This window comes from Pongo pygmaeus, chromosome 2 (assembly GCF_028885625.2).
Source record: "Pongo pygmaeus isolate AG05252 chromosome 2, NHGRI_mPonPyg2-v2.0_pri, whole genome shotgun sequence".
Classification (NCBI taxonomy): domain Eukaryota; kingdom Metazoa; phylum Chordata; class Mammalia; order Primates; family Hominidae; genus Pongo; species Pongo pygmaeus.
In genome coordinates, this window is record NC_085930.1 from 62,316,184 (window position 1) to 62,330,073 (window position 13,890).

General features: G+C 59.5%; 1 protein-coding gene across 2 annotated transcripts in view; it reads right to left on the minus strand.

The window, feature by feature from the left end:
- Positions 1-13,549, minus strand: part of PLXND1 (plexin D1) — a 51,709-nt gene extending 38,160 nt beyond the window's left edge. The window contains exon 1 of one of the 2 annotated variants that reach the window (XM_054482213.2): positions 12,082-13,546. In XM_054482213.2, the coding sequence (XP_054338188.1) occupies positions 12,082-13,392 (1,311 nt within the window). In that variant the 5' untranslated portion in view covers positions 13,393-13,546. Of the gene's footprint in view, positions 1-12,081 lie in introns of both variants that reach the window. The other variant, XM_063661708.1, reaches the window with a different exon arrangement.
- Positions 13,550-13,890: the final 341 nt, after the last annotated feature.

Sequence of the window (13,890 nt, forward strand, 5' to 3'; positions counted from 1 at the left end):
GGCCTCCAGTCTCGCTCCTCCCTCTGCCCCACCCACTGCGCCCACCACATCAGTCTCTACAGGTCCTGGAACGTGCCCACACCTCATACCCGGGGCTCTTGTACCATTGTAAATGTCCCCTCAGCAGCCAATGCCCATCCCATGCCTCTGAGCCATTCGTACTCCCCTTGGCACTTCAGCGCCCCCCGTGTCTGCACCCATGCTCTTCCCTCTCCAGGCATGCCCAGACGGCAAGTTTTCAAGATGTGGCTCAGCCCCCCAACTGCTGTGATGACACTGTGCTGGTGACCCCTCCCACACTTCCCATGGTAGCACATGCATGACATTCTCCAGCATGGAGCCTGTGCTCTGGAGGGAATGTTTACAAAAGAAAGGAACCTAATTTTGACTAAAGTGTGAATGACTGTATTCAGCTGCTTTCTCTCTAAGTCGAGTGATTGAGAGCAACACGGCCATGCTAGGTGCTGGAGAACTGAGGGAAACGTATGCCTACTCTGCGTGTGGCAACAAAGGGAGGCGGGTATTCAGGCCCAGGCAATACTGGCTGCTAGCTTCAGTTCCGGTAAAAACCTCACTTTATCCCTCTCTCACATGGGATGAGCAACCGCCGCTGGTTTCGGCCCCGTTTTGAGAGCAGGATGCCCCCTCCCCCTCCAGCTGGCTCCCTCCTGGGGCCAAAGCTCAGCTCTGCCCACTCTCCCATTAAAACTCTGACATATTGATTTTACTACCAGCTGTAATTGTGTTGACTTTCTCTCCCCAGGAAGCCAGTTGGAAGGAGCGCTTCAAAAGCCCGGCTTCTCAGGCCTCACATCCTGCCGCAGACCCACCACAGGTGGCACTATGAAAAGGATGCGGCATTAACAGTGGGCGCTGCGGCAGGTTGCAAAATCCAGCGGTTCCGTCGCAGGTACAGACTACACGGCTACTACACCGGCTGCGGAGGCTTTGCACTTGAGAAGTGAGGGCACCTTCCTGCCTGAAGTGTTTGATTGTTTATGATCCTGGGAAAGTCAGGTTTCCTAGCTGAAATTTGCCACAGAGCTGAAAGCACACGATCACTTTGGGGCATTAAGACTGCAGGGTGGGCCGGGCGCACCATGGCTCATCCCTGTAATCCCAGCACTTTGGGAGGCGGAGGTGGAAGGATCGCCTGAAGCCTGGAGGTCAAGGCTGCAGTGAGCTATAATTTCACCACTGCACTCCAGTCTGGGTGACAGAGACCCTGTCTCGAAAAAATAAAAATAAAAAGACTGCAAGGTGACCACGGCTCACTACATCCTGGCCGGGGACTGAGCTGTCTGGACCCCCCAGCTCCTCCCAAAGCTGGGCTCCTTCCCATTCATCCTTCACGGGAGCCAAAGAGAGCTTTTAAAACTGCAAAGCGCTTGATGCAATGTGGGCTCCTGGAAAAGAAAGCAGACGTTCACGGAGCGCAGTCTGGAGTTTAGTTGGGAGTAAAGAACAAATGTTGGCTTCTTAGTTTTGACAAATGTACCACGGTAACGGTAAGATGTTAGCAATGGGAGAAACTAGGGGACGGGTATACAGGAACTGTCTGTACTATCTTTGTAACTTTCCTGAAAATCTAAAATTATTCCAAAGTAAAAAGTTTATTTTGTACAAAAAACCCCGCAAAGCAGGTCACATCTCCTGTGCAGCTCAACAGCTTCCCATGGTTCCCTAGTGCTGTCAACACAAACCCAAACTTTGCTCCTGGACCCTTGAAGCCCCACTCAATCTGGCCCTGACCTCTGTGGCCTCTCTCAGCCCCCGTCCCCGCCAACTCCTCCCTCAGCTTGGACAGCCCAGGTAGGGCCAGTCCTCCTGGGCTCCCCTGAGTGGAGCCCATGTGGCACAGGCTCAGTGGTGGCCCATGGACTGTGTCCAGTCTCAGTCCAGCAGCCTAGCCGCACACAGCCAGGCCACGGTATGAAGCCACACCTGTGACTCCCAGACTCCAGCTCCTTCCACTTTAGCATGCACCGCCTCTCAGAACACTGTGCAAGCTGACACCTCTGCTGACAGTAAACTGAGGCAAGGAATGAGCCACGGGCCCACTGTGTGCCAGCCCTGGGAGGGGGCAGGACAGACTCAGTCCTGGGTGGCCTCTGGCAGCAGCCCCCATGCCAGGGAGGAGACCACCTGCTGCTGAGAAAGGAAATACCAGCACCTTCAGGGGTGACCAAGAGGCTTCCTGGAGGGGCTGTGGGGAAAAGATGGCCAACCAGGCCTAGCACCATGGTCAGGAAGCCTGGCCTTAGCCACAGAGGAAAAGCAGCCTGGAGGAGCACGTTGGAGAAACCAAGGCACAGAGAGGAACAGAGGCTTCAGACAAACGGCAAAGGACACAGCAGCTCTGGCAGACCCTTCGGGGAGGCCTGCCTTGGTTTCCCTGACCCCTCTGGAAGAGGTGGGTCCACCCAGCTCCAGGGCTCTGAGATTATCCAGGCCAGCTGGACACCATCTGGAAGGGCTGGAGCCAGCCAGCCAGGCCGCCCTGAGGGCCAACACACAGCCTGGGCATGATCTGCCCACCCACCCCAAACAGGCACGGCCTGGAAGGACAAGCTCCAGGCTTAGGTCACAGACCTGGCTGGATTAAGGACCTACTGTGTGACACTACAGCTACTGGGGGCACCTTACAGCCCTGGGGGTGCCTGCACACATACACACATACACACACAGACACACTCTTGCTGCGTATCCATTTTACAGATGAGAAAACTGAAGCTCCTGACTGCTAAGTCTCACAGCTCTTACCTCACTGTGGGAGGCACCATCCCCTCTGAACCTCAGACTCCACATCTGTAAAATGAGACAGCAATAGCACCCACCACCTGGGGCTTATGGAAGGATTGAGCTCATAGGAGCCTTCAGTGCTAAACACTGTAGGTGCTCAATAAATGTTCCCAATTAGCTATGCAGGCCACGGAGCAGAGGCTCGGGAGCTCCCGAGGACAGGGACAAGCCACTCCACTGCTTCCTGAAGTCAAAGCATCCGAGGCTGGATGGGCCACACCGCCCTCACCAAGGACGCGGTAGTGGGAGCTCTGGCCTCAGCCTGCTCTGCCCTGGCGCCTGGGAAACACCGCCACAGTCGCTGACTCAAGCAGCCATTGTTTAGTTAGCTGGACGCAGCCCCCAGACACCCAGCTCCCCCTTCTTGAAGCTGTTTCTCATTCCGGCCCGGCCTGGCCCCATTTCCAGCTCCCCTCCCCCTGAGTCCCAGAGGAGCACAGTGTGGGATGGGCAGCCAGCGGCTCTTCCCTGGCCCAGGGAAAAGGCTTCCCTCCCCCCAGCAGGAGGGGCAGAGCACGAAGCCAGTCTTTCCAAGCCCTGGAACAGTTTCCCTCCCAGCTTCCTCCCCTGAAGGGACTCCAGGCCAGGAGCCGAGAAATAGTTGCCTCTCCAGGGAACACTGGCAGTTCCCTCCTGGGGCTGGGGGGACTTGGGAGGTTCAATCTCACACCCTCCTCCCCAGCCCCTGGTCTCCTTGGGGTCCAGCCTGTATGCCTGGCTGCAGGCTGTGCTCTGCAGCAGGACTCTACCGCTGGTCCCAGAGTCATCGCACGACCGCTGTGGACACAGCCAAGAAGACAGGGCTGCTTAGAGCCTTGCGCAAACATCTCCGGGCTGGATTCCATGAGCTGGGGACACAGAGGTGACAACGGGGCCCTCTCTCCAGCTGCCCACATCCCAGCTCAGAGGCCCAGCCCCAGGAGGGGGAGGGGCAGCTTTATCATAGTAACAGTACAGTAGAGTGACAGTAGCAAGCAGCTGTGTGCAGTCTGCTTTGTGCTGAGACCTCTTTCTGTATTATCTCATTCAACCCTCATCACACCCTGAAAGAGTTGATGCTGCTTTACAGTAAAGGAAACTGAGGCACAGAGAGTTGAAGTGATTTGCCCAGGGGCACACAGCCGGAACGGCCAGATCCAAGCCTCCAGTGCAGGCCGGCGGGCTCCAGATCCCCGCCCTTAACCACAGCCTCCTCACCCGCCGCTCTGCTGGGAGCCACCAATGGTTGCCGGGAAATCAGCCACTTGGAGCTGGAAAAACCCTGGGTTTTCAGCTGGGGAAACTGAGGCCCATCAAGGTGATGGCTGCTTCTAGAGAGCTCAGTCACCTCAAACAAAGATAGTGGGCAGAGGCTGGAGAAGGGCACAGGCAAGGGGGTTTGGCCACTTTCCTGGGCCTGGCCTCCACTCCAAGGCCTCTGCCTGCGGGCCCCCCCTCCATTATTTACTGATCAGAGCATAAAGTGCTACATGATTAACGCCCCACTGGGGCCTTGCCGGGCCTCGTAATGGAGCTGCGAGCTTCCCTCCCCCTCCAGCGCATGATTTATCAAGTTTCAGGGTAAAGGACGGTGGACTGGGCAGGGAGGGCCCCCGCTGGCGCTGGCCCCCAGATCTTGACTGCATCGAGTATCAGCCGAGCGGGGTGGAGCAGGGCCCCTGCCACCGGACGCCTGTCTGGGCAGTCTGTTTGGTTCGGCCCTGGCTCAAACATGGCCTTTGGAAAGAAGAAAACGGCTGTACTCTGGGGGCAGTGAGGATCCAAGTCCACGTGGCTGGCACTCGGAGACTTTCTGGGCCTGTCCCTACTTGGGAACCGGCTAGTTTCCATGGCAATCCCCACATGGCTGTCAGAGCTGGAGAGGCCCTTGGGAGTTACCTGGTCTAGCCACAGTGGGGGCTCTGGGTGAGCGCCTCCGCCTCTGGATCCTGCCAGCACCTGGCAGGGCCAATACAGACCAGCAGCCACAGGGTCCCTTCCGTAACCAGATCAGCCATGTCTCTCCTTTCCTCAAAGCCCTGCTGGCTCCCCGCAGCCCACAGGACAGCATCCAAGTCCTTAGCCTGCAGGCAAGGCCCAGCACACTCTCAGCTTCCCCTCGGCCTGCTACCCAAGCCACATTCCAACATCTCTGAGCCTTTGCCCCTATCGTGTCCTCTGCCTGGAATGCCTTCCCCAGCCCCATCTGTCAAGTGCTGCTCCAACCTCCCCTCCTCCTGGAAGCCCTCCCGCATTCCTCTGATGAGCTGGTCAGCATGTGGCACCTGTATGATGTCATGACCTCCTCCCTCACCATTCTGGGAGCTCCTGGAGAGGGTCCAATTTGTCCCCCTTGGGGGCTGTCCTGTAACAAGCTGAGCCTCCTCCCGTACTCACACACTCTAGAGAGCTCCCCACCCAGAGCCTGGACGGGCATGCGATGTTACCAAGGAGGTGCTGGCCTCTGGTGTGTGAGGGTGGAGACAGCTACAGGCCCGGTAGCAGGAGTCCACACCAGGGGGTCACCCTAACCCCAGCCCGGGACCATGATGGGCGCTGGGGCTGGGCAGCTCTGCAGGCCACCCTGAAAGGCCCTCACTGCTTCTCACAGGGGCCTCAGCGGAGGCAGAAGTTCCCTGGGTCTCAGTTTCCTCACCTTTAACATGGGCCCATTCACCCCTTCTGACACCCTCTGGCTCACACCCCTTCGGTCAAAGATTTTGGAGGAATGAGGGGTCACAGGCGCTGCAGCCAGAAGCCTGCTCCACCTGGAGCACCACGGTCACACACCACGGTGTGACCTCCGGCAAGATGCTTAACCCTTCTGGACCTCTGTTTCCCCTTCCGTAGACTGGGGATAACACTCGTTTCATTCAGGTTCTGGGGAGATTAAAAGATATGTAAAGTGCTCTGCAAAGGGCTAACACAGAGAAAGTTCTCAAAAACAACCACAGTAATTATGACATGATGGGGCAGTTCTGGTGTCAGAGGGAAGGCTTCCTTGCCACTCCATGGCCCAACTCCGGGGTCGGAGAACGGAGGCCCAGGAAGGGGAAGGGACCACTCTCTCCCGGGGCTCCTGCCCTCCCGCTCCTGTCCCAGTACACGCCACGTGTCTTTGTTCATGGCAGCAACCAGGACATGGAACCCAGCTGGTTTCCTTAATCTCCATGGAGACCGGGAGTCACAGGCGGGCGAAGCGGACTTTGCAGAGGGCGTTTCTGCCGGGCCCGATGCAGCGTGGCCCTTGCTGAATGCCGCCAGGCCACTCCAGTCCTCCCTGCGCTGAGCCCACTTTATAGATGGGGAAATGGAGGCTCCGAGAAGGGATGGGACTTTCCACAGCTAGGAAGGGGCAGAGGCAGGATTTGAATCTGGGAAGTTGGCCCCAGGGTCCTGCACTCACCTAGCGATGTGCGCCTGCCTGGCTGTGGAAGGCCTCACTGTGGGCGTATCCAGGGCACTGACAGATCCTCCACTCACACTCCTGGGTGGACCATCATTCACACTGACCATTGAACCCACATCTCTCATTTGCATACCCAAAGGGCCAGGGGCTCACTCCTTCCAGAGGCTGATGATCGCATTTTCAGACAAATCCAACTAGAAGTTCCTGCCTCCCCTGACTTCCTCAGGAGGCTGGGTCAGCCCCCACCCCCAGCATGCGGCCTGGCCTCTGCAGATGCCCCAGCCCGCCTGAGTCACTGCTATCACAATGGGCCCTGCCTGAATCTCTATGGCCCAGCCAGAGGGGGAAGTGCAGAATTCCCCACCACGGAGAGCTCACAGCTCACCAGCCACCAGGAAGAGGACTCCTGCTTCTATCTGCGGATCCAGACCCTCACTCCCCAGCTGTGTGAGCCAGGGCAAGTCACTTCCCCTCTCTGGGCCTCAGTTTCCCCTTCTGTAAGCTGGGGATGATGATGACGCACTATCTGTCTGACCAGGGGAGGGGCAGCCATGAGGTCAACCATGTAGGCACTTATAAAAGGCCTGCAGAGCGTGAGCTCGGCGACGGTTTTTATTCACTCCAGGGAGCCCACAGGTCTCTTGCCTTCAAGACAGTGCTGCCCTGGACGCCTCAGCCCGGGCACTAGAGCCCATTCTCTCCATCTCAGCCTCTGTGCTGGGGCTGGGACAGCACCCGACACACCCTCGCTGCGCCCGGGCGTCTCACCCACCCCTGCCTGCCTTCAGGCCCTATTTGATCTCATCTCCTCCAAGGCCCTGACCCTCCCTCCTCTGAGCATCCCCTGTCCACTGAGGCCAGTTTTTTCCGGCGTCTTTTCTCCCTCTTGATACTAATACCTGTGCCTGCCATTTCCTGGGCACTGCATGTGAGGTTTTATCTTATGTATTTATTTTTTATTATGGGCAGCCCCCTAAGCCAGAGTAGGCTGAGAGGGACACCCCTGAGATTTTAATCTACCCACATCCTAGGAGGGAGGCATAAGACCTGTTTTATAACGAGAAAGAATGAGGCTCAGAGAGGGTAAATGACTGGCCCTGGGACACACAGCTTATGGACTGTATGCCCACGTACCTGGGGGTCGAGACATTCTCAGGGCTGGGAGGGATGTCTCCTGGTCCAAGCCCTATCTGTCTCTCCAGGCCAGAAGGTCATCTCAGCCAGTCCTCCTAGAACCCCCTCTCCTAAATCCTGCCAAGTGTCTCTGCTTGCACCCTTGGTCACTGGGAGATCACTCCCAGCCCCCAGCCCAAACCCAAATGTAAAGCCCATCTTGGAAGCTCTCTCTCCCTCCGCCCCCACCTGGCATCTCAGCCCCTAAATTGGTGCAAAAAAAAATGTCTTCTTGACGACGTGCACCCACCCACTGCATGCCAGTTTAAAACTGCCTGATGGTTTTTTTTCCACCTTTACTATAAAAAGACACCTTGAAAATGCTGCACTGACATTGGCCTGTCGGTATTCCTTTTGTTTTAAAAATACAAATATTATGGTCATTCATAGGCTGGGGAGAAAGACTTGGGGAAGGAAGGTAGACTCAGCCTGCCCCACCTTGTTGGGTGACACTGTGCCTCAGTTTCCCCCATCAGTGGCACTCAACAACTTCCCAACTGGCTTGCACTCCAAACAGGCTGTGATTTGAGGAAAGGGATCCAAGCTACATGCAATGGAGACTAATTTCTTCACTCAGTTTCTCTCAAAATATCTTAACTGCCCCAAATACGTTGAAAACAATCAGAGACAAAGTTGGGGACTTCTGAGGGCTGCGGGGACCGAGGTTCTCTGCCTCTGGCCTCACACTTCAGCAGCTTCTCCCTTTGGGTTCTCGGGAAGAAGGCAGAGGGCAGAGGGCAAGTCCTGCCAGCTGGGAACCTGGAATGTCGGGAGGCCATCCTGACCCAGGCTCTGGAGTTGTGGGCGGCTCGAGGGATTCCTGCCAGGGCCCAGGGTTCTTCATGAGACCCTCAAACAGGAGCGAGAGGCTGGGTTTCCAAAGGCCTGGCTGAGCTGCCCCACTTGCAGGTCATTTGGCCCTGGGGTCCTGCCCCATGTGCAGCCCCACCCAGGCCACCTAGTGCCAATGCCAGAGAAATCCAGCCAGATGGGACCAGGAGAAAAAAGGATTCTAGGCCCCTGGTTCTCCCCAGACCAAACTCATCCTCTTCCCCAGAGGTACCCCATCACATGCCCCACCCCATGGGCACCAACATCTATCCTGTTGCTGAGCCTGACTCTGGGCAGCTTTCTGCTCCTCCATCCCATCACTCCCTACCACTGGGGCTGCATCCCAGCCCCCAAATCTGTCCAGAGCCCACCTGCCACCCTCCAAGCCCTCAGCACTGCTGCAGACCAGGCCAGCCATGTCTCCAGAGAACAAGGCCGGCCCCATCTCCCCACTGCCACCTGGCACCCACCACACAGCCTGGCACACAGTAAGTGCTCAAGATATATTTGCGACTGAGTGAAGGAATCTATTCCCGGGAGGTGGCCTCAGCCTCTCAACCACTCTCCCTCCTCCATTGCTCCTTCTCACCAGCTACTTAGGGGCTAAAATAATATGTAGAAGAATTACAGTCATTGCAAACAGGCGCCAGGTACATAAATGATCTCATTTAATACCCCCAACAGCCCTAAGAGGCAGGTATTCACGAGCATTCCCCTTCTGCAGTGGGGAGACTCAGGTGGAACATTCCCCTTCTGCAGTGGGGAGACTCAGGTGCCCGCTGAGACCATTCCACTTCTCTGGCTAAAACCCTTCACGGCTCCCACGGCCCCAGGATAAAGTCCAGACTCCCCAGGACGGTCTCCCCGGGCCTCCCTGGCCCTTGTGTCATGTGCTTCCCACTCTACTCGTCTGGCCACGCAGACCCCCTCGAGCCCGCTCACAGCCTTCGCACAGGCTGCTCCCTTTGCCTGGACCCCTTTCCTCTTCTCCGGCCTCACCCGGCTGCCTCCTGCTCCTCCGCTCCCTCCGCTGGGCTCCCTCCACCCTCATTCTCCCTTTGCAGCACGCATTGCCCTGTGTATAAGGGCCTGGTCAAACATCCGTCCTTGGCTCACCTGCCCAGTCCACAAGAGTAGAAACAAAGTGAGTTGTCCTTGGCTCCCCAGGGCACAGCATGGGATTGGGCTCACAATAGGGACTTAGTAAATGTCTATGGAGGTGTCATCTGGGGCTAGAAGTAGGAGATGGTGGGGTGTTGACGGCTGCAGAACAAGCCAGATTAGGCAACTGCTCTCCAGGACCAAGCAGAGACCTGTGCTAATAATGCCCCTTAGAGTAATAACAAGAAGAGCTGCCATCTGCTTGGTGCTTACTGTGTACTGGGTACACTGAGCTGCATTTATCAATTCATCTAGTCCTTAAAACAATGCTTTGGGATAAGGATTGCTTTTACTGTCCCCACTTCACAGATGAAGAAACTGAGGCCCAGAGAGGTTAAGTTCCTTGGCCAAGGTCACACAGCTGGGAAGTGACAAAGTGGGACTTGAACCCAAGCAGCCTGATGCAAAGTCTAGGTTCTGAATCTGTTGCTGCATAGCTGGCAACAGGCTGGAGCAAGAATAATGATCCCTCCCCCGCCCCTGCCCATGCTAGAGGCCCAGACCGGGGACCTTGAGCACCTCTGGGAGATACTGCCAAGTGGCACTGGCCTGTGCCCACAGCGGGCACGGCAAAGAGGAGAAGGGTGTGGAAAACACAGGGAGGGTGACCAAGGAAGGCTGCAGCCGGAATCTGTGGCCTTGGGGTAGGGAAGAGGCCCTTGGCCACTCTGTCCTGGAGCTGTGTCCCTGGAGAGGCCCTGTCCCCTGAGGTAGAGAAGCTCCAGCCCCCCTCAGCTGGGTGAGTCACTGCACTGAGGGACTGGACCGTGGGAACCAGAATGGTTCTTGCCAGACGGGGAGGGAACCTTGGGCTGGCCTGAGGAATCCCACAGATCAGCTCACACCAAAGGGCCGGGACACAGGGCCTGAAACTACTGGAGGAAGGCCCTCAGCCCACAGGACACTTCTCTTCGTTCAGCGACTCCCCACTGAGACCCCCAATGCCAAACACAGTTGCTTGGGAGATGAAGCTCTGGGGTGGAAATGGTGGATGAACCAACCATGGCACTGGGCAAGCAGCCCCACCACTCCTTGGACTGTCTGCCCTGCTCACCCACCGTCACCTTTACTTTCAGGGTGGCCGGCCAGATGGTGGGCAGCCGTGGGAGCCCGACCTCGACCTCGGGAGAAGGAATCTGCATTTTCTCAAAGCCCCAGTGTTGGGCCCGCCCACAGGGTAATGGTTAATCTCATGAAATTCTTGTCACAGCCACAGAGAAGGGACAGGGTGGGGCCCCAAGGAAGGCTTGGGATCACCACAAGAAGGCTGAGTTCTGCATTTTGCTGATGGAGATGCAGCTTCTTAAGGGAATGGCAGGCAGTGGAGCTGAAGTGGGCTCCCCAGACTCAGATGGGTGGAGGGTGTGGGAAAGGCCCCAGTGTCATTCTGGGGCCTCATTCCTCAAAGTGAACCATGGGGATCAACAGACCCAGCTCCCAAAGCCAGTGTGAGGAGCAAACCCTTGCCATGAACTTCCTTTAGGGGAACCACACCAAGTCCCCTCCCACACCCTTGTCATGTCAACACACATGCTGATTCCCTCAACCTGGCCCCCCTTGCTACTGCCCAACCCAGCCTCAGACACCTGGGCCCCATACCCGCCTGTACTCCTCCTCATTCCCCACTGAGCCCCACGGCCCTCTCCTGCCCCCAAAACACCCCTGTTCACATCCCTCCATTCTCCTGGCCCTGGCATCTGCCCACCCCAGCTGCCTGGCACTCCCCCAAAACACACACACTCTGAGATCCAAGTCCAGAAGGCAGCAAAGGCTGGGCATTAAAAACACAGATGCTGAGGCCAGACAGGCTGGATTCAAATCCACCTCTGCTAGTGCCCAACTGTGTGATCCTCAGCAAGTTACTTAACCTCTCTGTGCCTGTTTCTTCATCTGTAAAATGTGATGAGAATAGAGGCTACCTGAGAGGGTTGTTCTGAGAACTGAGAATTGTGACATGTGATGCCCCTAGCTGACTCCACAAGTGCTACTGTTTACCCCAGACTCCCACACCTGGTACATACTAGGTGCTCAGGAAATATTTGCATAATAGGTGAATAAAAGTTGGCCTCAGGCACACACCTGTTTGCCAACCATGCAGCCTCCTCAGAGTACTGACTCATGCCCAAATACCTGCGTCCTCTGCCACGCACATCCCACTGCACACCTAGCCCTGTCCCGTTGTACCAGTGTCTGTGCAGTACACCTGTCTGCCCTATGCGTCTTCAGGCCCCAGCTTGCTGGCACACAAGTCCATGCAGACATCTGCAGGGCCCTGGTGCACACCAGTGTGCCTCCTTGCACACCTGCCACATCCGTGCATGCATCACCGACGTGCAATGGTGGCTCTGACAGGCTCACGCAGTGGCCCCAGAACACACCTTTGGTCAGGCATGCAGTCACTGCGCCCTCAGCATGCACTTGTGACCCCTACGTGCATACCTGGGCTTTATGCGCACCTGGGTACCTGTGGCAACTTGGACCCCTCCCAGTACGCCTAGGTATGCGCGCCCGTGAGCCGACACTCACTTGAGTCCCTGCACATGCCCACCTGGGCCATACAGGCGCCAGTAGTACCCCTCGGGGGACACCTGTATTCTCGCGTGCACACCTGGGTTCCACGTACATCTGGGTCTCTGCGCGCTCCCACCTGTGACCCGCTCAGCTCACGACCCGCTCGGTTCCCGCCCGCCCCCTCCCCAGCCCCCGCCGCCGCCGCCCGGGTGTACCTGGATGTTGAGCTTGCGCTCGCAGGCCGGCCCCGTGCCCTGCACCACGCTGTCGAGCACCGCCACTACGTCGGGCGCCGGTTCCACGAAGCAGGCGGTGCGCGCAGCTCGGATGGCGGCTAGCACGTCGGCGAAGCGGAAGGCGCAGAGTGCGGCCGGAGCAGCGCGGGTCGCGGGGGACCCCTGGGGCCGCTCGAAGACAGCAAAGAGCCGTTCCCGGGCTGGGAAGACCGACACCAGGCGGCTATAGAGGTCGCCGCGGCCCGCGCCGCCTGCGCACTGCAAGCCCAACTGGATGTAGGACTCGGTGAGCTTCTTGGCGTCGCCGCCGGCGCCGTGGGGCAGGCAGATGCGCGCCAGCAGGCTCCGCGCCTGGCTCTCCTTGTCGCCCGCGCGCGCCTCGCTATTGAGCGCCAGGTACGCGTAGGACTGTGCACCCGGCGGCGGGTCGGACGGGTGCAGGAAGGCGCTTACGAAGCCCAGCTTGTGCTGCTCCTTGGCGCCCTGCTTGATCTTGAGGATGTTGTCGTCGGAGGGGTTGAGGTCGAAGGTGAAGAGCTTGGCCAGGTCGCCGCGCGTGTCCAGGGAGCGGATGGCGATCTCGGGCGTGTTCTCGAAGCGGTGGTCCTCCAGGCTGCGGTTGCGCGGGAAGAAGGAGCTGCCGTAACCAGTGTACGTGGCGCCCACGAGCAGGCGGCTGCCCCCGGCGCCCGCGGCGGGAGGCAGCACCAGCCCCACGGTGGACGCGTTCGGGTGGTTGGCCGCCACGTTCAGCATGCTGGGGAACACCGTGACGGGCTCGGCGGGCGGCGCGGCGGGCGGGAAGCGCACGGCCACGGCCGAGATGTTGCCCCGGCGCCGCAGCTGGCAGAAGCCCTGGTAGATGGACCCGCACACGACCACCAGGCCCTGGCCGGGGTCCAGCTGCAGGATCTTGTTGTAGTTGTCCGTGAGGCGCCGCGGGTGCTCGCACGAGGCCTGCGGCAGCTGCGGAGCGTGACACAGCGGGCTGTCGGGCACCGGGCCCACAGCCGCCTCGGCCTCCAGGCTCAGGTTGGCGCCCGACAGCTGATAGAGGCGGTTGACGGCCGCCAGGTACACCGTCCCCGCCGCGCCGTCCAGGGCGAAGTTGTTGGTGGGCGTGGGCGAGGGGAACCGACGCTGGATCTCCAGGGCGCCGGCCCGCGCCGCCCCCAGGAGCAGCAGCAACAGCAGCGGCACCGGGCACCGCGGCGGCGTCTGGAACGGCGGGGGGCTGGCGGCGGCGGCCCGGGCGCTAAGGGGTGCGCCGCCCGCGGCGCGAGGAGCCATCCGGGCGTGCGCGGGCTGCGCGGCGCGGCGAGTGCATGGGGCGCGGCGCGGCCGGGAGCCGGGTGCCCGGAGGCGGCGGGAGGCGGGGGGCGGGCCCGGGCCGCGAGGCGCTTCCTGCCCGCGCCAGCCGCCCCCGGCCCCGGCGCCCGGGCCCGGCTCAGCCTCGCCGCGCAGCCCGGGGGCGGGGCGGGGGCGGCTCCGCTGCGGACACGCCCTCACTCCCCGCCCGGGCCCCGCCCGCCCCGGGGACCCCCGCCTGCCCCTGGCCGCCCCTGGCCCCGCCCCGCCGTCCGCGGGTCCAGCCGCCCGCGCCCTCCAGGACCCGCCCGCGGCCCCAGGGTCCCTCCCCGTAGCCGCCGCCGCTGCCGTCGCTCGCTCTCCTCGCTCTTTCCTCCCACTTGGCCGCTTGGCCTGCCTCGCTCGCGCCTGTTTTCCGTTTTCCGCCCTCTCCCCCACCCCGTCTCTCCCTCTCTCTGCGTCTCTCGGTCTCTGCGTCTC